Source organism: Sus scrofa, chromosome 13, assembly GCF_054392235.1.
Source record: "Sus scrofa isolate SSC_HxYL_T2T_F1_AM1 chromosome 13, Sscrofa_HxYL_maternal_Yorkshire_Landrace_v2.0, whole genome shotgun sequence".
Taxonomy (NCBI): domain Eukaryota; kingdom Metazoa; phylum Chordata; class Mammalia; order Artiodactyla; family Suidae; genus Sus; species Sus scrofa.
The window spans coordinates 218125909-218152602 of record NC_139395.1 but is presented as its reverse complement, the minus strand read 5'-3'; the positions used below and the strand labels follow the sequence as shown (position 1 = coordinate 218152602).

At 45.2% G+C, this 26694-nt stretch overlaps 2 protein-coding genes across 4 annotated transcripts in view; both read left to right on the top strand.

The window, feature by feature from the left end:
- The window catches only part of BRWD1 (bromodomain and WD repeat domain containing 1), a 120993-nt gene extending 117310 nt beyond the window's left edge, over nucleotides 1–3683 (top strand). For both annotated transcript variants that reach the window (XM_021070989.2, XM_021070988.2), the window contains one exon: nucleotides 418–3683. In XM_021070989.2, the coding sequence (XP_020926648.2) occupies nucleotides 418–809 (392 nt within the window). In that variant the 3' untranslated portion in view covers nucleotides 810–3683. The remainder of the gene's footprint in view (nucleotides 1–417) is intronic.
- A 440-nt stretch (nucleotides 3684–4123) lies between these two features.
- PSMG1 (proteasome assembly chaperone 1) lies at nucleotides 4124–16982 on the top strand. Of its 2 annotated transcripts, none has more exon segments than NM_001244457.1 (7): nucleotides 4124–4299; nucleotides 5512–5618; nucleotides 6491–6642; nucleotides 8783–8845; nucleotides 11620–11821; nucleotides 13149–13285; nucleotides 16763–16982. In NM_001244457.1, coding segments are annotated over 7 exon segments (870 nt in total). In that variant the 5' UTR covers nucleotides 4124–4165; the 3' UTR covers nucleotides 16838–16982.
- The last annotated feature ends 9712 nt before the right edge of the window (nucleotides 16983–26694 follow it).

Below are 26694 nucleotides of genomic sequence, written 5' to 3'. Positions count from 1 at the left end.
ACTTCAGCATAGAGTATTAGAAATGATACCAAAATTTAAAAGCCACGTTGTAAAAATTCAGATCTTTCTAAAAACGTGCTTTTACGTTAGTGGCTTTATGACAGTGAAGGTACTTAACCCCATTCCTACAAGTCTTTTAAGTGACAGTTATCCTCACAGATTGTAGGACATGCCAGGTGCAAGGGACTGTAGCTTCTCCCTGAGACTGACTGTTGTAGATAAGGAAACGGAAGGTTGTGGGTATATCAATGTTAAAAATGTGTAGTTCCGTTGCTGATGATCACTTGCATTTTTTAATTTAGCAATGTGAGTAGTTTAAAAATTTATTGTTTAGGAATGTGTTGTTGAGGAATGTAAGTAGTAAAATCTTGTGTTACAAGATTTTTGCATTTACATGAACTTTCACTCATTTTTCAGAATCTGTTCCTAGAGACAGAGAACCCAATACAAAAATGAGAACATGTATGCATAATCAGAAGGATGCAGTGCAAATGCCTAGTGAAACTCTGAAAGCAAAAGTGGTACCCGAGAAAGTTCCCCGCAGATGTGCTACTGTTGCTGCAAATAAAATAAAGATAATGAGTAATCTAAAGGAAACGATTTCAGGACCAGAAAATGTCTGGATTAGGAAGAGTAGCAGAAAACTGCCCCATCGAAATGCTTCTGCTGCGGCTAAGAAAAAGTTACTGAATGTTTATAAAGAGGATGATACAACCATAAATTCTGAAAGTGAAAAGGAGCTAGAAGATATTAATAGAAAAATGCCTTTTTTAAGGCGGTTCAGACCCTGGAAAGAAAAAGCGCAGTAGTGACTATGAAAATGTAGACGTGGAATTGACAATCAGGGGCCACGGGAAACCGGCAGTTGTACTCTGCTCCTAGCTCTAACGCTAACCCCTTGCTGGCACCTTCTGAGGGATTTTCTAAAAGCCATAATCCAGTGGGTCTGATCGGGAGACAGCTTCCTGCTAGTCAGCCCTTGTACAGACACACCCTGCAGAAAATGCTGAGGAGGAAATAGAGCTGTAGTTGGAGAGGCGGAGAGAAAAGACAAATGGCCTGTTGTGAGATAATTGCTGTTCAGAAAGGAAGGGCCTTGAAGAAAACTCTTCATTCCTTAGAGGAAAGACATAATGGGAAGTGTGCAGGGTCAGTAGCAAAAACTTCAGGACTGAAAACATTTCAAAATCTCGGCCCCATGCTAATTTTTAGGGTTCCGCATTAGAGTATAAAAATTCAGACCACCACAGCTATCTATGGCTGTCATTACTGAAAAAGGTGGGGGGGGGGGAGAATGAGGCACACGTCAAAAGGAAGTGCCACTGAGCCTGTTTGACTTCCGAGTGAAGCAAATACTTTAACAAGACGCAGTCCCCATAACCTGCAACCCCAAAGTCAAAAACTAGAAGGCCCAGGGATTCCAGGCCGGGGATACGGATGAATGAGGTCTGACGTAGTGTGTCGGTGATAGACAATTAGAGGAAATCCATTACTGTCTTATTTTGTTGATAATATTGGAATTCAGACTGAATGATGACCACCTGACTGGCTAATTCAGGGAATATATATTTTTCTATGAAAGCTATGAATGTGACTATCACAACCTTTTCTCATTTTTACCTTCACGTAGCAGCATTTACAGAGATGCCAAAATGTGCCTCATTATGAGGCAGGTATACGTTTTCATCAGTCAGAAAACACAAAGTCTAGACTAAGATCAAAACGGTCGTATTTTTAGATGATACAGTCACACCCTCTTAAGTTTCTCGACAGCACCTTAAAAGAGCTTTATGAATACTTTTGAGCAAATTAATCACAGTCTCATCACAACAATGGCAGCGTGTCTGGACTCTCTCACTGTGGCCTTCACGAGCATTAGGAAATCTGGTCTTGCTACTATAAAGAACTTCTTCGCAACGAGGTTTAATTTGTTGTTAATAGGTATTTGTTGAAATTAAAGTCACCACACTTAAGTGAACGCACTGTCAAATATTTTTAATTCAGTAACATGCTATTGGAAAAAATGATTGTTAGAAACAAGTTGTTTTTCCATTTAAAAATATCTGTGAATATTAATATATGATTTGCATGTGTAAATCTGAAAAATTAAAATATAGAAACTTAAGGTTTCTATTCCTTTTTCATTAAAAGACTAATGTAATGCATATTTTTTGGTTATACAGATCAAACAAGTGTCTTGATTACTTGAGAAATTTGTTTGTGGTTGCATGTCTGCTTAAAAAAAGGCTTTTTGTTGTCATTTTCTTTTTCTTAGCCTAAGCCAGAATATTTCTAACCTGCGGAGTCTGTGTTCTTTGCTCTGTTTATAGTATATTTTCATCTGAAATACAGATACCAGTAACTTGTTACTAGTACAGGTGAGAAAGGGAAGAATTCCTAATAAACTGCTAATATTCTTAGGTGCATGGGGTTTGATTTTTGATCTTTAATGAAATGTTTAAACTTATTTCCAGTCCCATATTTACACTTAATTTCATAGAAATTTCTTACTGGGTATGTTATGTCCTCAACAAATGCCATAAAATGAAAATGTTAAAATCTCAGTTAAGACTATTTTATGCAAAATTTTTTGACAGTTTCAGTGACATGAAGAATTCATTTCAAAATTGTAACTCTGCTTTCCCAGTGGTTGGGTATTTAATTTGAACATAGACTTGCCCTATTTAAAGTGCTTGGCCTAAATTGACTGTAACTGCATGAAATAAGCATTTGTTTAAAATTTAACATCCTTGCAAAACTCTCTGAAATGTATGCAGAATTTTAATCATGGTTAAATGTGCTGTCATTATTCTAGTTATCATTTTTGTCAGCTTTCCAGAAATGATTACTTCGTAATGTAACGAAATCCAGTTGAGGCTAAAAAGGAAGTTATTTTATTCCACAAAAGGACTAAGACAAAGTAATACCCAAACTTTTATTCTGCAATTCATTCTATAAAGTCAAATAACCCAGGAGTGTTAATGCAGTTTTAAAATATTGCACAGATAATCTTGCATATTCTAGCTCACTGACTATACCCAAAATTTCCTATTCCTACTAGATAGCAGTTTGGTCTTACTATTTATACTTAGGTGTTCAAATCTTGCCTCACAACTGAAAATACTATTTTGCAGTAAGGTGTAAATCGCTAACCACTGGCTTTATGTAAATGCTTTTGTTGATCATTGTTTCTCCACATCTTAAAAAGAGATGTTTCTAAGCAACATACTTCTGATATTTTTTCATCTCGAGGCTGCCCTCACCCCAAATTAGTACTTAACTTTGTGACTCTTTACTGGCAAGTTTCCAGAATGTAAGCAATGCCCTCTAGTTTCAGCACTAGATAAATGGTGTTTTTTTTTGTTGTTGTTGCAATATTGTATTTTTTCATTTTCATTTAAACTGTGGTACAGTGTCCCTTTTTTTCTTCTGCTTGGACTAGTGCTCCGTGAACTGTTTTCCAGCAAAATTGAGAGAAGAGAACCAGTTCAAAAATAATTACATATCTTGCTTATTAATGAAAGGCTATTTAAAGCGAAAACAAATTTTGTATGAAATAGCCAAGTTTTAGAAATGAAGCAACTATTTTTGCATTCTCATGAAATCTTTTAGATTAGCTCGACAATCATCGGCTTTTGAAATGTGAATTCCTACTGCCAGAGTAAAGGCTCATTTTTACAACACTACGAAGCACTGTATTTCTTCCTGCCCTTCCACCCATCCTCTGTCCGCTGTCCCAAGGAGGCGCCAGGCCAGGGGCCGGCACCTACCTGGGGACAGTCAAGGTTTGAAGCCGGGCGCTTAATAAACCACAGCGCATCCCGTCACTCCTAAGCGAGAAGAAACCGCAGAGCTGCGCAAGGAAAGGCGGTCCGGCTGGCCCGGGTCCCCGGCGCGCTGCCGACTAGGGCGGGGGCGGCCGAGCCCCTCCTCTTCCGCGTGGGTTACCTGCAGGGACAGCGGCCCCGCCCCCCGGCTCGCCTGGCCTTTCTAGCCCGCAGTCGTCCGGTCTCTTGGTGGCTCCGGTTTCCGGGGGCGCGAGCCCCAGGTGGGCCAGGGGGCGTGCCCGCAGCCAGGGGCGGGGCGTGGGCGTGGCCCGCGCAGCGCGCATGCGCGGGGCGCATGCGCTGCCTTGTGGCGCCGCAAGCCGGCCGGGAGGGAGACCATGGCGGCCACGTTCTTCGGCGAGGTGGTGAAGGCGCCTTGCCGAGCCGGGACGGAGGATGAGGAGGAGGAAGAAGAGGGGAGGAGGGAGACGCCCGAGGACAGGGAGGTCCGGCGACAGCTGGCACGAAAGAGGTGAGGTGCTGGGCGCGCCGTCGCAGACGCGGGCCGGGCGGGCGCAGGAGCCGGGGCGGCGCGCAGGCCGCAGGTTGCGGCGGGTCCCGGCGGGTCCGGCCGCGCCAGCTGCGGGTGGGCCTGCGGCGGGCTCTCGCGTTCTTTAAAGGCCTCCTTTAGCAGTGATGCGGCGCGTTTCCTGCGGGCTTGTTAGGTTTTCCAGGGTTGCAGGGCAGTCTTCGTGCCCCAGGAGTGTCGTGTGTTTAGTCCACGGACCTAAGACAACTCTTATTAAAAAATTTATCATCTGCTCCACTCCAGTTAGGTAGCAGGATGTGTCAGTACCAGATGGCTCTGTCTTTTTAAAGAAAGTATTATTTCCAAATACACAGTCATTGGAGAGAATAGTAAAACGCTATTTTACGCCCATCCAATCCCATAAGATTGTGCCACAGTTACTTTCTGTCTCACTAGCCCCAGGTGAGTCCCAGTCACCATGGCCTTTCACCTCTGCATTTTACAGAATGCTTCTCCAACGAGCTAGACATCGTACAGATGCTGTCATCATCCGTAATACTTAACAATACTTTTGATTACTATTTAGTAGCCAGTCCACGATCAGGTTTATCCAGTTGTCTTAGATGTGACATTTTACAGTGTTTCTGTAAATCAGAACCCTGACGCAGCCCACACCTTACATTTGGACGTGTTGTCTCTTGAATTTCCTTTCATGTTAGAGCACCTGCCTTCCTTTTTCACGGTTGCTGAGAGGCTGGTTGTCCTCTAGGATGTCTCACGCTCTAGGTTTGTCTCATTGCTTCTTCTTGGTGTCCTTTGTGCAGATGGGTGTATACCCGCTTTGCCTGTTAAGGAAAGTTCTTTCTAGAGGCTTGGTCAATGCTTTGCTGGCGCGAATGCCTCGGAAGTGGTTTTTGCGGTGTCTTACTTCACGCTGTACCCAGTTATCCCACTTTTAGGGATGCTGAGATGGGTTGATCAGCGGGTCACCTGGACAGCCTGATCTGTCTCATACAGTTAGTTCTCTGTGAATGGTTTTACCTATTAATTATTGTTGCACGAATCCACTGTTTCCTTAGGATTGTAATTATTTTCTTTATAAAGTTAAAGTTTGCATTTTTCTTAACACAAAATCATATTTGTTCCCTTTATGTCACACTCTGATACTGAGTATATTTAAATGGCTTTAGTTGTCTCTCTTGTTCCTTGTGTTAGGGAGGTTCGGCTCCTTCGAAGACAGACAAAAACATCTTTGGACGTTTCTCTGCTAGAAAAATATCCTTGCTCCAAGTTCATAATCGCTATAGGAAATAATGCAGTAGGTAAGTGGAGATGCTACATTGTTTTGTTGAAAGAGCAAAGTCTGACATTATGTCTCTCCAGCATAAAAAGTTTCAGATGTCTGTTACTTTTCTCAAAAAAGTCATAGCAGAGGAAACTTGTATCTGAGTGAAATCTATCCTTGCTCCTGTGACACTTTTTGATGAACTTGGAAGATAAGATTTAAGGGAAATATCCTCGGCTTCGGGAACTTCCAAACTCAAAAAGAGTTTCTAGTGTCCAGGTTTTCTTAGGCTTCTGGGCCAGTTTTGGCCAGACTGGGGGTGGGGGGTGGCGGCATGTGCATGCGGCCCCCAGTTGCAGGGCTCCCTCAAGTGTTTTAAATGAACAGACTCCTTTGAAAACATAATGAGAACTCTAAAAATAACAGAAATAATCATGAGGTTTTTTTTTAGTATTTCATCTCTGGGATCTTGTCGTATATGAATCCGTTTGATAGGTTAAGTCAGAAGGGTGAAGAGTTGAGTTAGAACAGCGCACACCCGCACCTGGGTGATTTAGGGCATTTATGGGCCTGGAGGAGAGATTCTTTGCGCCGGGAGGTACTGCTAGAGCCAGTAGAACAGTACCTGGACTGTTGATGTCAGGTTCTCCTGGCCTGAGGTCTTCGGGTATAGAGTGCGAGAGTGTGGAAGGCCTGTCGCTACGCCTGTCCTCCTGATCTCCCGGCTCAGCGTGTGACCTTTAATTTCTTGAGGCCTCTCCTTTTTCTGGAAAATGCTGGTGTAAGGTTGATGGTCTCAAATGGCTTTTTTAGCTCCAAGGGTCAAGAGTAACTGGAATTTATTTTTCATTGAATAGAAAATGCAACTTGCAGAGCCAAACACTAACTGACTTGAACTGTTTTTCACAGCATTTTTATCATCATTTGTCATGAATTCAGGAGTCTGGGAAGAAGTTGGTTGTGCTAAGCTCTGGAATGAGTGGTGCCGGACAACAGACACTACACATCTGTCCCCAGCGGAGGCTTTTTGTGTGTTTTATCACCTAAAATCGAATCCCTCGGTACGTGTGGCCTAACTCATATGTTTGATAGTTTTTTAGGCATCATTTATGTAGTGTTCATGTGAATTGCACGTTTCTTTATAACTACTTTTGAGCTAAGGAATTCTATGTGTAGGCAGTGCTAGTAACCACTTTTATCTTTAAGTATTAATGTGCAATATACAGTGTGTTGGAAGACCTCTCAGGAAATTTTGAGATGATTTTTTAAGAAACAAACCATTGCCCTAACCTTGCCTTCTTTCTCAAGATCATGCCAGCAAATCTAAATGTGGGAAAACGTGTGTGTGCTGTGAAAGCGGGGAATTCTGCTTCGTGGTCATATACCCAGTATTTAGCCACTGCCTGGCACATTCCAGAAACTCACTTAACACTGAGCCAGCGAATGCCTTCTGCATTCTAAGTACAGTTGTGTTGACATTGAGCTTTTATCCTAACCTGACTCATCCTGATTTTTTTTTGAGTTATAAAAGGTAGTCTGTAGCTGATGGCAATTGATTTTGTTGTGCCTCATTAGTCCTGATCCTACGTTTGGGTCAATGCAGAGAGAGCAGCGTCCTGGGCAGTTTGGGAGACAGGTCAGGCAGGTGAGGTGGCCGAGCAGGTGGTGTCGGTCCCCCGCCTCTGCTCTGCCGGTCTGACAGAGCTCCACTGCACAGCTGCTGAACACCCGAGCAAGGCCAGGGCGCAGCGATTCAGCAGTGGAAGAAGTCTCATTCCTTAGGATTACAGTCTTGCCTGTTTCCTATAAGTACCTACCTGCCAACCGTGTGTGCCACGGGAGCACTTTGATGTTGCTGCTTCTTTTTTTTTTTTTTTTTTTTTATGCTTTTTAGGGCTGCACCTATGGCATATGCAAGTTCCCAGACTAGCGGTTGAAATCAGAGCTGCAGCTGCCAGCCTCCGCCACAGCCACAGCCACAGCCACGCAGCATCCAAGCTGCATCTGCATCTGTGACCTACACCGCAGCCTGCGGAAACACCTGATCCTTAATCCACTGAATGAGGCCAGGGATCAAGCCTGCGTCCTCATGGGCACTAGTTGTGTGTTTTTTGTTTTGTTTTGTTTTGGGTTTTTTTGTCTATTTGCTATTTATTGGGCCACTCCCGCGGCATATGGAGGTTCCCAGGCTAGGGGTCGAATCGGAGCTGTAGCCTCCGGCCTACGCCAGAACCACAGCAACGTGGTATCTGAGCTGCTTCTGCAACCTACACCACAGCTCACGGCAACACCAGATCATTAACCCACTGAGCAAGGGCAGGGACCGAACCCGCAACCTCATGGTTCCTAGTTGGATTCGTTAACCACTGCGCCACGATGGGAACTCCTGATGTTGCTTCTTTCAAAAGGTAGGGACCAACTATTAGCCCTGACAACTGTAAAATTAGATTTTATAATACTTCATTTGTTTCTGTAACGTGTAATGCAAAGCTGTTGAAGTTTTCATAAGGATTTTTGTAAACATTCAGTATTTATGGGAAATACATAATAAGGAAACGAAGCACGTTCTTCTTCTGATCCTTAGTGGAAGGTTGTCGCTGTGGAATAGATGATGGAGGTCAAGGAGGAGAAATTCCTCTTACTGCGTTCATGTTTTCCCGTTGACTGGTTGGGTATCTGAGTTTTTCAGAACCTCTGTGCGGAGGTCATCAGGGACCCTTTTATGGCAGAGCAGCAGTGCAAGTTTTTCCACTTTGAGCATATGGTCTGGAGCTTGGTTTCTAACACAGAACCACGTTCAGAGGCCCCAGCACTGTGGTAGGCGACACCTGTGCTCGGACAGAACCTAACCGTTTTGTAATGCTTTTAGGGTTTGATCTTCACAGTGTACGACCCCCAAAACGGCAGCAGGACTGGTGTTACCCCCTGTTTCGTGAGGAGAGTTCTGGGAGTATTTACTGTAGTGTCTTCAGAGCCTCCTGTGCCAGCCCTCCTGGTGGCTCTGTCTGCGCATTTGGTTGGCTGTTCATTGCCCGTAGTGGCTTCATTCTTAAATTTTCAAGAAGAATAACCAGTAGCAAATCAAGCAAAACAAGTGTTATCTGAGGGGTTACATTAGGATTCACAGGGTTTATATGAGGACGGTGTGGGGTGTGTATGACATTCATTTGATCTGACGGAAAACTCGGGTGTAATTTTCAGGTTTTGCTCTGTCAGTGCAGTTGCTACGTGGCTGAAGACCAGCAGTTTCAGTGGCTGGAAAAGGTAAGGGGGACGAAGGCCGCTGGCCATTTAGACTCCGGGGCCGCTGCTTTGTCGGGGTGCAGCGTCGTTACACTTGGACCTACTTGGTCAGAGGTTGAAGTGAAGGCAGTATTTGCTTTTCCTCTTGGAAATATGCTAGGAACTTGTTACAGAACGTAAAGAATAAAAACTCCTTTGGCAAATGTAATCAGCAGCGAGCTGAAGCTTGTGGGTCATAGAAACATGAAACTGTCGGGGTCTTCCCATCACCTTATTGTTTGGTTTGAAAGCGGAACCAGTTACCCATGTGACACACAACAGGGTCACAGCCAAGGGTGAAACCCGCGGTGGGAATGTGCAGGGGTGGGAGGCGGGGAACGGGCGTCCGCTGGCTTCCCGGGCTTGGAACTCAGCTGCCACTCACTCCAGACTCCCAGAGGCTGCCTCTGTTTTTCTTAGCATGCACATGAGTTGAGTGCAGCTGCATTTTGTGGGGAAATTATTTTTCAGGGAGGAATTTAACTCAGGAATTTAATTTTAGAGATTAATTATTAATTTTGACAATTGCACATTATCTTTAACTGAAATAAATCTTTTGTGTACATCTCATCAACATTTCAGCTTAAATCTTAGGTATATTTTTATATAGGAATTATTCATTAGAAATAAGAAATTTGGTATATACCTGTTTTAAATTGGTGTACTTAGGAACATGTATTAAAAGTTATTAAATGTATTTTATTAAATGTGGAATTATCTAATAAGATCTGTGAATCTCCCGATAGTTGTGTATGTGATTTTATGTTATGTACCTATGTGTATTTTCTTAGGGAGAAGATACATAGCTTTCTTGGAAGGGTAGGAAACTGCTGTATTAATTTATGTAGGATGTTGTATTAGCTTTGTACTGTGGAATAGTTTTTCTGATTTGAAAAAATGTAAACTCATTCATTTCCAGAACAAAACTTTTTTTTTGGCCATGCCTACAGCATGTTCAGGTTCCTGGGCCAGGGATGGAACCTGGTCCATGGCAGTGACAATGCCGAATCCTTAACCAGGGAACTCCCAAAACAGATTTTTTTTAAAAAAAATTTTTTTTAAAGCCCACAACTGAGGCATTTGGAAGTTCCCAGGCTAGGGGTTGAATAGGAGGTGCAGCTGCAGCCTATGTCATAGCCAGAGCAACACAGGATCCAAGCCTCATCTGTGACCTATACCCCATTTTGCAGCAGTGCCGGCAAGTGAGGCCAGGGATCGAACCCACACCCACATGAATACTGTGTGGGATTCTTAACCCGCTAAGCCACTGTGGGAACTGCCAACATTTTTTAATCAATATTTTTTTCCCCTGGGGACACTCTTTGGATCCCTCTGCTATTTGTTTCATGTCAGCCACATAATCCTGATAATCACACACAGTCTATAACGGTTGTCAAATATCGTGGCTTCAGATTATAAGTATTTTAGGGAAGATGATAAATCAGGCCTTGTGAGGAATGCCTCTTAAACGGGATGTACCTGCTGACCTATATGTATGGTGTTAAGTTCTGTGTTATTTACAAAGTTGCAGTATAATGAAATTAGTGACTGTAAATCATTAATGGCACATAATATAAAATATTCAGTCCTCTTGTTAGAAATAGCTGTTTTCGGGAGTTCCCGTCATGGCTCAGTGGTTAACGAATCCAACCAGGAACTGTGAGGCAGTTCAGTGGGTTAAGGATCGCCTTGCTCAGTGGGTTAAGGATCAGGCGTCGCCGTGAGCTGTGGTGTAGGTTGCAGATGTGGCTTGAATCCAGAGTTGCTGTGGCTGTGGTGCAGGCCAGCGGCTACTGCTCCCATTCTACCCCTAACCTGGGAACCTCCATGTGCCGCGGGTGTGGCCCTGAAAAGACACACCAAAAATAAAAATAATGATAAAAAAAAGAAATGACTGTTTTCTTTCTTAAATAAAATATTTTCATACGAGGTGAAGTGACCCAAAATCTTCTTTTCCTTAAAATCTGTAAGAGTCCTTGGAAATCCATGAAATACCAGCTTAGGTCAAGATTGAGGTCTTGAGCAATTGAAACTTGCTTACCATTGAAATAAACTTGGAAGTGAATTTAAAAGTTATTCGCACTGATATAATAAATAATAACACTGAGATGCATGCGGTTTTCAGGTGATGTTCTTGGAAACTCCTCATCACAGTGTTCTCGAACCCGTCACCGCATGCGCGGGGGAAGGATCACTTCCTGTCGCTGGTACAGCCCTAGGCCTGGCGGCCTCTGGCTTAGAAGCGGTCTTGATCCGGTCGCTCTCTCCGTTGTAGAGTGGGCGTCTCGTGCATTCAGTTGACACTGTTCTCAACGCTGCTTTCGAGCCGTGCTCTGAGAAGCAAAACCGAAACAAAACCAAAAGAACCGTTTGCCGGCATCCTTGGTGTGGGAGCGGGCAAGAACTAACAGGGGCTCGTAGTGAATGGCGGTCCTGGCTGTGGTTACAGCTGCTCTGCCGTCTTCCTTCCTGACTCTGTTGACTCCAGATGGCGCCTCCCTCGGGCCCGTCTGCTGTCCTCACAGCACAGGTGAGGAGAGTGACCTGGAGAAGGTCACACAGGCAGAAAGCTGACTTAAAATTGACCCAGATAAGGGGCCAGCCAGGAATGGGGGCTTGTTTTCCATGGACACCGTTCTCCCCCCTCCCCAAGCTATAAGATGTGAGCAGTGTCAGAGAAACAACTAGAGTGATGTTTCTATTCTGTACACAATTGTATAGATACAGCTTTTCATAGGATATCCCTTTCATGTTAGGTTTTCGGCTCTTGTCCAAAGAAGAACATGCAACAAGTAACTGTTCTCACCTGTCGACACGTTACTGACTTTAAAACCTCAGAATCCACCAGCAGCCTTCATACGCCTTTCCTGAGAGCCCTAAAGACACAGAATTTCCGAGAGGCTCCGTGCTGCTCTCTGCTGGAGCAACCAAATATCGTGCATGACCTTCCTGCAGCAGGTGGTATTCCAGTTGGAAACGTTTGCCTTTTATCTCTTATTGCCGTGTTTATGCTGCTACTTTGACCTGTCGAGCTCTCTCTGCGGTGGTTTCATGGTGAAGGATGCCATCATTGCCGCTGGTCCTCAGTGTCTGTCGTTGCTGGTGACCCACAGTCACATGAGAGCAGCTCGGCCTTCTTGACCCTTAGCTTCAGAGTTGCCCATTCTTTTTTGCCTTTGATAACTGGTCGTGCGAGCTCGTGATAGAGGTAAGTTGTTGGTATGTGAAAAGTTGGGAAGTATGTTTTGATTGTTCAACCAGAAGTTTCAGGTAATGAAATTTGGTAGTTTCTTTAATAGTTTATTTTTTATTCCCGTTACCAGTTATACCCTAAACATCGTATCAAATGACCGTTGTCACTTTTCAGTGGTTAATATATAGTTCTCTGTTATTTGCTAATAAGTAAGGTTTTTGTTTTACTTAAGTCCGCTGGAATGAGTGGCTAAATATTTTACTTTATGCATTATGTATTATTTACATTTGCTTTAGTGTCATCAGCAAAATTTAAATTTTGTAGCTAATTAAGATGTGGGACTTCCCATTGTGGCTCAGGGGTAATGAACTTGATTAGTAGCCATGAGGACATGGGTTCCATCCCTGGCCTTGCTCAGTGGGTTAAGGTCCTGTATTGCCATGAGCTGTGGTGTGGGTTGCACGGCTCGGATCCTGTGTTACTGTGGCTGTGGTGTAGGCCGGCAGCTGAAGCTCCACTTCAACCCCTAGCCTGGAAACTTCCATATGTTGCAGGTGCAGCCCTAAAATGACAAAAAAAAAAAAGTTGTGTCTCAGAGTTCCCATTGTGGCTTAGTGGTAACAAACCCAACTAGTATCCATGAGGTTGCAGGTTCGGTCCCTGGCCTCGCTCAGTGGGTTAAGGATCTGGCATTGCTGTCAGTTATGGTGTAGGTTGAAGATGTAGCTGGGATCTGGCGTTGCTGTGGCTGTGGTGTAGGCTGGCGGCTGTAGCTCCGATTCAACCCCTAGCCTAGGAACCTCCATATGCTACCGGTTCGGCCCTAAGGGGAAAAAAAAAAAAGATGTGTCTCAGAAGTATATTTAGCAAATGTGAAATAAACATAATATTTGTAAAAGCAAGAGATTACTTAGGAAAATAAATTAGCTTTGGAAGAAAATATGTATTTAATTGGTTCACGATGGCAGTAAATGCTTTGATTAAAAGAACAGAGGCGAGTATTTTTAAAAGCACTCTTTATGATTTAGAGGTATTTACATTTAAAATCATGTAATAGGAAACTTAAGTGTTTTTTTCTTTATATATTCACAGTTCTGAGTTATTGTCAAGTATGGAAAATCCCCGCAGTTCTATACTTGTGTTATACTGATGTGATGAAATTAGACCTCATTACAGTTGAAGCTTTTAAGCCTGTACTTTCTTCCAGAAGCTTGAAAGGTTTGGTTAAGGTAAGGTTTTATCTCATTGACTGTAATTGAATGTTTTACAATTAATTGAGTAATTGTAGTAGACTTAGAAACAAATGTATGGTATCATCGGGAAAGCTAAGGAACATGTAGAGGAAGTTCCTGTCGTGGCGCGGGGGGAACGAGCTCAACTAGCATCCATGAGGACGTGGGTTCGATCCCTGGCCCCGCTCATTGGGTTAAGACTCGGGTGTTGCCATGAGCTGCGGTGTAGGTGGCAGACTTGGCTCAGATCTGGTGTTGCCATGGCTGTGGTGGAGGCTGGCAGCTGTAGCTCCGATTTGACCCCTAGCCTGGGAACCTCCATATGCTGTAGGTGTGGCCCTAAAAAGCCAAAAGAGAAGAAACAGTAGAAACCCTTTTTTCTCCAAATAAAGGTTCCGGGTCTGGCAGTTTGAATTTGATTGTCAGCCATTCTTCTAGATGGACCTCTATAACTTGGAGGATGTTTTGTTTATGTTTTGTCAGGATAGATCCTTGCTTTAAATCCCAGATGTCTGTGTGGAAAGATGGTTTCACTGTTCAGGAAGTTTCTGTAGCTAATTCATTTGGAAGGTCTCACTTTTGAGAAGGCGTTTTTGAGCACAGTGTGGATCCAATTATGTTTATTCCCTTAATTTTGCATGCGACTAAGATAAGTGAAGGTGAGATAAACCTACTAACCCCTGCTCTCAGGTTATATATATTTGTGGATTCTTGCCCCAGAAGAAAACGTATCAGAACTTGTGCAAAAAAGGTTTTCCTGTAATTTTAGGTAGTTTAGGAACTTACTCCCCCTCCCCGCCCGGTCCAAGAGATTTGCTGAAAGTTCGTGGACTCCTGGCTCAAGACTGTCTTCCTTAAAGGGAACCTTTGAGAGGATAACAACACTGTTCTACACTGGAAGCCTTATTTTATTCTAGAATGGCCACTCGTGCTAAGGCAGCTTTTCTGGTCAGTTCTGCTGGAGTGACCTCATTCCGGGCAGCTCCGTGGGCGCGGAGCACACGTTCGTCGTGCTGTCCGCACTTCAGCAGGAAGCTGACCTGTGGAAGAGCCCAGCCGTTTGTTGCGTTAGTGAAACTGTAGTGTACCCCAACTGTGTTCGCTAGAGTCACGGATAATCTTTCAGACAAATGAAGTTACTTTGTATTGCTGTCTCTTTCGGAGGATGTATTAACTCACAGTCTTGCTCCATCTGCAGTTAACCGATAGGCTCTCCCTGCTTCGCCGGGAGCAGGGCCGTGGCCACCGCGCTCACTCTGAGCACTTTGACTGTAGTGTCTTTGCCCCGGACTCGTTCCCGCAGGCGTGTGCACTGCAGACAGTTTTGCTGCCTTAACTAATTGGCCGTAATGCAGTTCTGCTGTAAAACATTCAAAACCAAAAGATAACAGGGACATTAAAAAGGACATAAACGTGGAAAGTGAGCAACAAAATTAAAAACACTTTATGTTGGAAGTTCCCTAGTGGTGCTGGGTTAAGGATCCGGCGTTGTCACTACCGTAGCCTGGGTTCAGTCCCTGACCCCGGAACTTCTGCATGCCAGGGGTGCGGCCAAAAAAAAAAAATTTAATGATTAAAAAGAAAAACTTTATGTTTTTACTGTATAACTAATTATCTAAAAGACAGTTTTGCCATAAAAGATAAAATAATGAAAAGTAAAGGGGCATTAAAAAGAATATAGCGAAACATGAGAAATGAATAACAAAATTAAAGATTTTAGGAGTTCCTGTCGTGGCTGGAGTTCCCATCATGGCTCAGCGGAAACGAATCCAACCATGAGGACGAGGGTTTGACCCCTGGCCTCGCTCAGTGGGTTAAGGATCTGGTGTCGCCGTGAGTTGTGGTGTAGGTCGCAGACATGGCTCGGATCCCCTGTCACTGGCTGTGGTGCAGGCCGGCGGCTGCAGCTCTGATTGGACCCCTAGCCTGGGAACCTCCATATGCTGCGGGTGCGGCCCTAAAATAAATAAATAAAGATTTTACTGTGAAAAACAATATATTCGAATACATTAAAATGTGTGTAGATTTATGGCAATACTGTGCAGATAACTTGTGGGTTGTGCCTAAGCCCTTGTCTTCGAAGGTGTTTGTCTATATATGTATATATACATATGTGTGTGTGTGTGTGTACACGTGTTTTTTTTTTTTTGCTTTGTGATTTGTCTCTTCTTTGAGCATTGCACTTTTTCTTTCTCACTGAAATTTCTCTCCTCATTTAAGAGAAGTATCAGTTTCCAAGTCCCAGGGTGCACGTTTGTGCCCTGAGCTTCGTCTTGCCTTGCGAAGCCTGTTCTGCACTGTGTGTTCCTAGTCTGTTGTCGCATGTCCCCAGTGCACCTTCTGAAGTTCTCTGGGAACGTGGGCTGCACTCTGCACCTTCCAGTCACTGAAGGGTTTGCAAACTGACTTGTTGGCGTTTTCTAGTTGAGGATAAGGCACCGTCCTGCTTCGTCCCCTCCTGTTTCACATTTTCAGGGTGTTTCATCGCCGCGGTTTCTCTCCTGTTGATGTATGTGGTTAGGAGCCACTGTCTTAAGACACCAGGCCTCTCTCCCCCCGCCCCCGCTTGAGGGCCGAGACATCTGTGGCATAGAAATGGGAGTCCTGTGTCAATAGGGGAACCCAGACATCCTCCAGTTATTTCCTTCTTGGTGGCAGAGCCGCCTGCAGCCCCTTAGCTGCGCAGTGAGAGCGCTCATGGTGAGGGGCCTGGCAGAGCTGTCTGCGGAGAACGTGCTTGCGGGGAAAGGTCTGGCCGGGTTTGTTTGTGGTATAGATGGTGCTCAGGAAACAGGGCCCCAGAAGCATTTGGACTTGTTCTGAGACTTGTAAATCATGTGTCGTGTAGCGTTGAAGTTAGCTTTCCTTTGTTTGCTGTAAAGAGTGACCTGCGGGAGGGTGCAGTGGCTCTTGGAGGGCAGCTGTGTCCTTGGTGACCAAGTGCGGTGTCCTGGGTTTGCTGCGTTTCTCTCCGTCTAAAAGGGAGATTTGGTCCACAGAGTGGCGTTCTCCTCGTGCCTGCTAGTGGTTCCCAACCTGGAGGTGGCAGGTGGCGTGGGGGTCACTGGGCGGGGCGGGGACGGGGGCCGAGGCTCCATGGGGAAGGTGAATCCCAGTTGTAGGGGCTCCGAGGGAGGCCGCATGCGGTGAGGGGGCAGGTGTCTGGCACGTGGGAGAGGAAGTGGGCGTGGGATTGGGGTGCAGAGGGGAGTGAGCTGTGTGGGGACCTGGGCCAAAGAGTAGGGTATCCTGTCCAGCTGAGGGCTCTAGGCTCCTTGGGAGGTCGTGGGGGACCGATGCAGAGCTTCGGGCGGGAGGCCAGGCTTGCATGTCCCGCCTGCTGAGTGAGGAGGTGAAAGGCAGGCCTCTGTGTTCGGGCACCCTCTCTGCTTCTGTCCCAAGAGCAGGGATTGCTTCTAACTGAATTCTCAACCTCACCACATTGCCAGCTTTTTTTTTTTTTTTTCCTTCCAGAACATTCCCCAGAGCACAGAGATACTGAAGAAGTTGATGACAACAAATGAGATTCAGAGTAACATTTACACGTGACTCCAAAGATTGCTTTGTCAAGTATGTGACCCATCCACCCCTTTACGGGGAGCAGCGTGCACTGTTATATTTATAGGTTACTTTTTTTCAGGGGGGGATTTTGAGGGTGTTAAAAACAGAATAAACTTATTTTAAGTTCCTCGTAGTTTGCGTTTCTTTTTTCTGGTGCTACTGTTACAGCTGAAATAACCAGATGTTTTCCTTTATCCACTGGGTGGGAGTATTTGAATATTTTAAGGCAATATAGTTAAATTGTTTTTTTAAAAAAACTACAGATAACAGCAGGTTTTATTAATATGGCAAAATATATACTTTGGTGCAAAGATTCTGTGTGATACCTGAAAGTCGATGATCTATTGGTGATTCTTTCCTGGCCACGTCCGAGGCACGCAGAAGTTCCCCAGGCCAGGGATCAAACCCATGCCAACATCAGTGACAATACTGAGTCTTTAGCCACGAGGCCACCAGGGAGCTCCTGTGCAGCTCCGTGAGCTAATGATCTGACCATAGCAGGTCTCCGGGCTGGTCATCTGGTCTGTGGGCCACCACTTCCCACTCGGTACAGTGGCCACAACCATTTTGGAACGTGAAGAACGCCTCCAGCCCCATCGGGTGACCTGCCTAACTCAGAACGGTCTGATGCTGTTTATGTGACCTCTGTGACGACCTCAGATAGCAGCCTCGTGTCAGGGTCCTGCAAACTTTTATCCTGAACCCTCACATCCACGTCAGTGTCCCAGTGTCGCTGTTCCTTAGCGCCCCAGGAGAGAGAGACAAAGGGGGAAACGGATGCCCTGTTGGTGATGGTGGGCGCCCTGCAGATTCCCTCCAGCCGAGCCTTGGGAGGGCAGGGAGGGGAACCTTGTCACCATGTCAGGGCCGTTCCTCCTGGGAGGCAGCAACTTAAAAAGCCAGGAATGTCAGACTCTCACGTAGGAAAAGGACAGGGAGTTCCCGTCGTGGCTCAGTGGAAATGAATCTGACTAGGATCCATGAGGACTCGCATTTGATCCCTGGCCTCGCTCGTTGGTTTAAGGATCCGGCGTTGCTGTGAGCTGTGGTGTAGGTCGTAGATGCGGCTCAGATCCTGTGTTGCTGTGGCTGTGGCGTAGGCCGGCAACTGCAGCTCTGATTCCACCTGGAATCCTGGGCCATGGGTGCGGCCCTAAAAACCAAAAGAAAGAAGAACTAAAGAATTAAACCCTCTCCCTTCTCCATCCCCTGTACTATTTGGAGATGCATTTAATCCCCTTTCACCTGAATTCCATCCTAAAAAGAAGTTAATGTGATTAACTGGTGGAGAAGGGGGCCAATGCTTGTCAAACCCTCTCAGTGGACTTGCCTTTGCCTAGACAGGTGTGTTCATCATTTCATAGCATTCTTTTCTTTCATTTGTGCGTGTGTCTCCTTTTTTTTTTTTGTCTTTGTAGGGCCACACCCATGGCATATGGAGGTTCCCAGGCTAAGGGTCCAATTGGAGCTGTAGCCGCCGGCTTATGCCACAGCCACGTGGGATCCAAGCCACGTCTGTGACCTGCACCACAGCTCACAGCAACGCCTATCCTTAACCCACTGAGCGAGGCCAGGGATCTAACCTGCATCCTCATGGATGCTAGTCGGGTTCACTAACCACTGAACCACGATGGGAAGCCCTCCTCTGTTTATAACATGTTTTTACTGAAATGTATGTGTAAGTTTCAGGTGTACAGCAAAGTGATTCAGTTATACATACATATATATTTTGTACATATATTCTTTTCAGATTGTTTCTCATTAATGGTTATTACAAGATATTGGATGTAGTTGCCTGTGCCTTAGAGTAGGACCTTGTAGCTTGTTTTATAGGTAGTGCGGTGAATCTGTTAACCCCAAACTCCTGCTTTATCCCTCCCCTGATGTCATATCCTTCTTGAAACAGGCCTGGGAGAGCCTATTTCACAACTTGAGTAGGGTGAGCAGGACAGTGCTGGGCCCCTGTGCAGGGCGGAGGGAGCAGATTCAATCCTGGGAACCTGCCTAGGGCTGCGGAGGGGAGGTGCCGGGCCCTCGTGGCTGGAACCACTCCGCAGACTGGGAACCCTGCAGCCCCTGGAGACTGAGCTCAGCCTCGCAGGGAGGGAAACGGTCCAGAAGAACCAGGTTCTGGGCCTCGGCAGCTCCGTCTCAGCCACAGCTGGTGCATCTGGACGTGGAGTGGCAGCCTTTGGCCAGGCCAGGTATCGTCAAACCCAAGTTCATGTGCTGGAGGCATCGTGAGGTCAAACAAAACAAAACGTCAGCGTTTGGAGAAGGGCCGAGCGAGGAGAATGGGTGGCTTGTGCTAAAAAAAAAAAAAAAAAAAAACCCAAACTCCCTGCTGGGTTCCAGGGAAGAGGTTTTTCTTAAAATTTTTATTATAATTGCCTTATAATGTTGAGGCCAGGTGAGGGAGGGTGGTGGCGGGGTGTGGCATCCGTTCGTGCCCCCCTCTGGCTGATGGTGCGCTAACAGGATGGGGTCACAGAGGTTCCCGTCCCGGATCCTCAGGCTCCAGCTGGTCTAAGGGCTACGTGAGCCTGGTCATCGCGCAGTTAGCTTCTTCCATTTGGTGGGGGCTTTAGTGTGTATAAAGCAGCTCAGGAATGGGGGCAATGTATGATGGACATGTTTGCTATGCTAGGCATTCAGTATGACCTACTTTGTCAACGCATGGAATTAATTTTCATCCCCAGGGTATTTGTTCAACTTCCTGGTGTTAGCACAGGAATTTTTTACTATCGCAAATGATGCCCATCTTGGGTCCATGAATCAGGTATTATTATTATTTTTTTAAGGGTTGCACTTGTGGCAAACGGAGGTTCCCAGGCTGGGGGTGAACCAGAGCTGCACCTGCCGGCCTACACCACAGCCACAGCAACACCAGATCCGAGCCGCATCTGCGACCTATGCCACAGCTCCCAGCAACACCGCCGGATCCTTAACCTCGGCACTGAATGAGGCCAGGGATTGAACCCGCATCCTCGTGGATACTAGTCGGGCTCCTTACTGCTGAGCCACAATGGGAACTCCCAGCCTGGCTTCTGTGCTCACCCAGGAGAGGTGGGGTGTCTCTCTCTGTCCAGGATGCCTCCAACCTCGAGCGATGCTGGGCCCAGGCAGAGGCCCCGGGATGAGCTGATGCCTTGGCCACCCTGTCCTCGAGGTGCGGGCAGGACCTCGGGCGTCTCCAAGACCTCTGACTCCGGGCTCTGAGCTCCCTGCACTGGGTGGATGTCATCACTGGGTCAAGCATGAGCCTTTCATGTTTATAACCAAACAACCCGCTTTTCGGGTTGCCATGTGGCGGCCAGATTGCACAGCAGGGCCTGTGGTTACTCAGAAATCCTGCTGCATGTTCTCCAATGGCTGGAGTTCACCCCATATTAATAACGTGGCCATCTGCTCCATCTCTTAACATGACAGTGTGAGACTGTCTGTATATCACGACTCTACATTGGGAAACCAATATTAAACATGGCTAATACCAAAATAGCTCCAAGTGGATTTCTTTCAAAGGAAACCGGGCGATTTATACCCGAGTCCTCCTAGCTGCAGGGAACTTGAAAGGCATCCCGAGAAGAGGATAAAAGCCCCGTAATTAGGGCTGCAAGTTCACAGAGATGTTTGGACTTTTAAAGAGAGACAGTCCTTTTTATTTAAAAAATTTGAAATGTATTTGTAACCACAAAAGCATTTCTGCTTTTGGACACATGCTCTCCTTAGATGTTGGACCCTTATCTTCTGTTTCTCTCCTGGGGAGGCTATACTTCCATCACCAAACATGCTTATTTCTCCTCCGTTCTGGAACGTTCCAACCTTCTTTCAGGGCTGCTGCTCCTTGAAGCTACTGCTCTGGTCCTCTTCCCTCCCCGGCCCTGGCCAGGAGCAATAGCTTTCAGGTGGATGAGGCAGGGTGGCCACCTGGCTCACCAGGTCCAGCTCCTCCTAAATATCCAATGGCCGTATCTCAGGTGAGCCTGGACATAGAGTGTCAGGTGTCAGGTGAGCAGAAGGCTCCCTGGCATCCCTTGCTGGTCTCTGCAGCCTGGGCACCTGCATTTCCCCTCCCCCTCCACGCCCTCTCACCTCCAAAGGGACATGGGATTCCTGTCCTTCATGGGATAAATGCCAAGCACCTGGTCCCCATTCAGGCTCCTTCACGTCTAGATCTAACTCATCTTCCTCACCTAATCGCCTTCCTTTCTTCAAGACTCAGCTGCGCGTTGTCCCCGGCCACTCAGCTGGCAGCTGGCCATTCTGCCCCAGATGGGCACAGAGCTCGGGCTGTGACTGTCTTCCTGGAAACGGAGCCATCTGGGTAGATCTCGTTGCAAAGAAGGACCTCAGAGAGTGAGGATGATGCTCTGGGAGGATTTTGGAGAAGAGTCACGGGCGGGAGCTGCCACGTCCATGGAAGGAAACGTGCGAATAGAAAGCTCAGAATGCGGAGTTCCCATTGCGGCTCAGCTGGTTTAGAACCCAATATAGTGTCTCTGAGGATGCGGGTTCGGTCCCTAGCCCTGCTCAGTGGGTTAAGGATCTGGTGTTGCTGTGGCTGTGGTATAGGCCGGCAGCTGCAGCTCCAAGTTGACCCGTCACCTGGAAGCTTCCATGTGCGGCAGGTGCAGCCCTAAAAAAAGAAACAGGAAAAGAAAGAAAGCAAGCTCAGAACACACTGGTGAGTGCGGTGATGTCTGGGCGGTCCGGGAAGATCATTCTGCCCTCAGCACTTGGGGAGAAGTGGGGAGATGGTGCGGAGAGGGCGACGGGAGGCTGCTGGGGGTCCACGTTTCCATCGTGTGTGTGGAGAGCCGTCTCTGCGCTACCACGCCACCGCCAACTGCGCATTGCAGGAGGTAACTCCCATTCCGTTTACAACTTGTTCCCAGGTTAAGGATTGAGTTATTTTTTAAGTTATGGTTTTGTTTTTTGTCTTCATTTACCATGTCCCCCCTTGACCTCCGGATGGTTTGGAGCTTGAAAATACAGTTTTTGGGATTCAGCCACATCATTTGCGTCACAGCTGACAGCCACTACCAGTGGCAGATTTATTTTTCCACGTCTTCAGTCTTTTTTGTTTTTTTTTTTTTGGCTGCATCCGAGGCATATGGAAGTTCCCGGTCCAGGGATGGACTCCAAGCCACAGCTGCGACCTATGCCACAGCTACAGGAATGCCAGATCCTTAACCCATGGTGCTACAGTTGGAACTCCCCCGAGTCGTCAATCTTAACCGAGTGGATTATTTACTTGAATCACTGGGTTTTGTGGCTCTCCTGTCCTCCTTTCCCTATCAGACTGGCCTGGGAGTCCACTGAAAAGCCTCTGGGCTGGAATTCGGTCTCATTTCATAGCTGATCTTCTGCAGCTATGCTGCCCTGAACAGAGGAGAGCAGCGGTGGTCCAAAGCCTTGCTCCTTGTCTGATGTTATGGACGGAACTCTGTTCCCCTCCCTTCCCCCCAGTTCATACACTGATGCCCTAATCACCAATGTGACTACATATATATATATATATGTAGGGCCTATATATATATATATAGGGCCGCACCTGCAGCATATGGAGGTTCCCAGGCTTGGGGTCAAATCGGACCTACAGCTGCCAGCCTACACCACAGCCATAGCAACGCCGGATCTGAGCCACATCTGCCACTGCAGCTCATGGCAACGCCAGCTCCTTAACCCGCTGAGCGGGGCCAGGGATCGAACCTGCAACCTCATGGTTCCTAGTAGGATTCGTTTCCACTGCGCCATGATGGGAACTCCTCCAATGTGACTTCAGATACAATGTGACTATATTTGAAGATTGGGCTTCTAAGGATAATTAAAGTTTAATGAGGTCATAAGAATGGGCCCCATCACTAAAACCGGTGTTCTCGTAAAAACTGGAAGAGCTTCTTTCACTGCCCGTGGGCGCAGAGAAAGGCCGGGTGAGACTCAGGGAGAAGGGACTGCCTACAAGCCAAGGAGAGAGGTCTCACCAGAAACCCACCTTGCTGATGCCTTGATCGTGGGCTTCCAGCCTCTGGAAATGTGAAAAAATAAACGTCTACTGTTTAAGTCCCCCAGTCTGCAGTACTTTATGATGGCCCCTCCAAGATGACTAATACATCCTGGAGTGAACAAGAGAGTCAAAGCGACTGTGCTCTCATACCCGGGAACCTCCTCGGCCCCGATTTAGTGCTCTGCCCTTTCCAACAGGATCCAGAAATTCTCAGCTATGTCGTTTGGGTGGGATCAATCCTGATTAGTCAAAGCCAAACTGCAGGTTGAATTCTTTGGGCCTTGGTGATTCGTCTGGGGTGAGCATATTGGCCCGACTGGAGAAACGCTCAGGTCTCTTGCTCAGTGTTGAGGAAAGAGAAGATCCCTCTCCTTGGCTACAAATGAGGATATGTTAGGTTCCTGACATACACCTCACTCCCACGAGAGCTTGAGACAGGTCCAGGGGCATTCTGGAGAACCAGAACTACAGTTCTCAAGTCATCATGGATATCTGGCCCCAAGTGCACTGTCCTACCTCTGGACTTTTTCGTTATCTGACGACAAATCACTTTCATTGTCTTAGCTAATTGGGTGGTGTTTCTTGGGACCCTAAATACATTCTCACTGGGACTCTCTCCCACCAGTTCACTTCCCCACACAACAATCAGGCTGAGCACTTAACAACAAAGAGCTGATTCATATGACTCGGTAGCTTGAGTTCTTTTAATGGCTTTTTTGCTGTTGCACTTAAAATCTAGGGACTGCTTCTGGTATTGGTGGTGAAAAGAAGTCAAGTGACTACCCTCTGCAGAAAATAAGTCCAAAATTGACAAAGTTATTAAAGGCAATCATTTTAGGTCACTGGAAAGGGACCAAAGATAGGCAACAACTTGAGAAGAATTTACTCATGAAAAGGGCTATGGCATTAGCTAAGAGTAGTGAGTTGTGGCCTCCTTGTCTGGAGGCCTTTCCATCTTGCCCCACGTGGGTGGTAAAAACCTGCAACTTTATAAGATGGACTGGACAGATTTGGTTCAGGGAGTTGGCAGAAATTTAAGGGTGAGATTTTGGAAGCCAGAGAGCCACAGCAGAGCACAGACGATAAACTCTCCACACACCCCTGGTGGATGGGTGGACTATGCAGCACACAGGAACCACAGGAGGTCTGGCAAAAATTGAAAGCCTGGGAAATGTGTGAATTGACTGTGCTTTTGAAAACATCCCTCAATCCACACACAGCTTAGGCAGCAGAGGGTGGAAGACTTCCTGGCTTGACGTATCTGAGCATAATCTATACCTAACTCATTGTCTGACTACAAAACGACACAGGTGAAGAGGAAACCCCTAAGAACCAGCCCCGCCCCTTAAAATTAGCAGAGATATCAGTGGCTGTCCATTGAAAGCGAGATAGATTTGAATCCAGCCAAGTTACTCGTCTACTAAAACCAAGAGCACTCCGAAGAGTCAAACAGAATCCAGAATTGTGGCAACATATTGCCTACAATGTCTGGTTTTATATAAAGAATTACTAGACATGCAAAGGAAGGGTCAAGTGTCTTGCATACTCAGGAAGAGAAGGAAGGAGGGAAACCAGTCAATAGAAACGGACCCGAGTCAGCTCAGACATGACCTCTAGCAGACAAAGTCTTCAAAGCAGTTATTAAAATGCATTCAAAGAATTCAAGTAAAATATGCTAACAATGACTAAACATGCTAGGAATCTCAACAGAGAAATGGAAACAAGAAGCAAATGGAGGAGTTCCCATCGTGGCTCAGTGGTTAACGAATCCGATTACGAACCCAGAGGTTGCGGGTTCGATCCTTGGCCTTGCTCAGTGGGTTAAGGATCCAGCGTTGCCGTGAGCTGTGGTGTAGGTCGCAGACGTGGCTTGGATCCTGTGTTGCTCTGGCTCTGGCGTAGGCTGGCAGCTACAGCTTCGATTCCACCCCCAGCCTGGGAACCTCCATATGCCACGGGAGCGGCCCAAGAAATGGCAAAGAGACCAAAAAAAAAAAAAAAAAAAAAAAAAAAAAAAAAAAAAAGAAGAAGAAGCAAATGGAAATTCTAGAGCTTAAAATTACACTAACTGAAATAAAAAATTCATGACATGAGTTTAAGATTTGAGAAGAAAGAATGATTGAATTTGATGGAATGATATACATGGTTTAATCCAAAAAACAAAAGGAAAACACTTCATAATCAAACAGCCAAAAGTCAGAAGTAATGAAATCATTTTTAAGGGAGCAAAAAAAAATACTACAGTATATACAGGGAAGAACAATATGGTTTATTGTTGACTTTTTATAGAAATGATAGAAGCCAAAAGACAGTGAAACCCTAAGATACTGTGTGAATTTACTGCATTTTTTTTTTTTTTTTGGTGAAAGAACACTGGCTTCCTATTCTTTTTTAGTGGTTTCCTATTCTATTTAATGACATCTTCAGAGTGCTAAAAGAAGATAAAAAGCTGTAACCAACAAAACAATCTTTCAAGGCTGAAGACAAAAAAATAAAGCCATTTCTAGATTAAAGAAAGAGAAAATAAAACTGAGATAATCTATTGCTAGCAGACCTGTGCTAGAAAAGTGCAAGAGTAACAGATTAAAAAGAGAGAGAGATGAGTCAACTAGGAAAAAATAGCAAAACTACGAACATGAGAATGAACTAAAAATTCCAATCAAAAGACTGACATTGTTAGACTGGAAAGAAGAAAGAGGTGTTATGTATAAGAGATCACTTTGGTTCAAAGACATAAATAGAAGTTAAAGTAAAAGGATGAAAAAATATATATGATGCAAATTTATAAGCAATAATCAGAAGGGAGATGAGTGACTTTATTGATGTCAGACAAAATAGACTTTAAGAAAATGAATATTATTGGAGACAAAGAGAAATAGTTCATAATGATAAAAGTGTCAATGCAACAGAAAGAAATGAAATGTTATTTATTTCTACCTAAAAGAGAGCTCCAATATACATCAAATAAAAACTGATGGAATTACAAAAAGAAATAGAAATACCAATAATTATAGTTGACAGTTTCAATATTCTTCTCTCAGTAATTGGTATAACAAGTAGGCATAAAATCACATCAGAAAAATTGAACAGCACTATCAAACAACTTAATTTAATTGATAACTATGGAACACTTCACCTGACAACAGCAGAAAACCTTTGTTTTCAGATGAACATGGAATGTTTAAGAAATAAACTATATGCTGGGTGATAAAACAAGTGCAATATATTTAAAAAATTATTAGTGCACATAACATGCTTTGTGATGACAATGGAGATCACTTAGAAATCCATAACAGACAGACCTTGAGAAATCCCAATATATGGGACAACTAAAGGACGCTCTTCTGGATAAGTTACGAGTCAAAGAAAAGGTCAGCAGGGAAGTTGGAAAATGTACCAAACAACAAAACTGAAAAAACACCATATTCGTATTTGTGGGATGTAACTAAACCAGCAATTAGATGGAAATTTGTAGCTTTACAATCTTTGTTATAAAAGAAGACATTTCTAAAATTAGGGAACTAAGCTTCCAATTTAGGAAGCTACAAGGGAAAATAAAATTAAATACAAAGTTAGTAGAAGGAAGGCAATAACACCAAAAAGTAGAGAAATCAATAAAATAGAAAATGGGAAAACAACAGAGAAAATGAAAAAATAAACACTGGTTCTTTGTAAGGATCAATTGACAAATCTTTATCTGGATTGAGAGAAGCCACAAATTACCAGTTAGGGATGAAAGAGGGAATATCACTACAAATCTTAAAAACATGAAGGGGAGAATAAGAAAATTTTACAATCTGCTCTGAAACGTAACACACATTAATGAGAGAAACTAAAG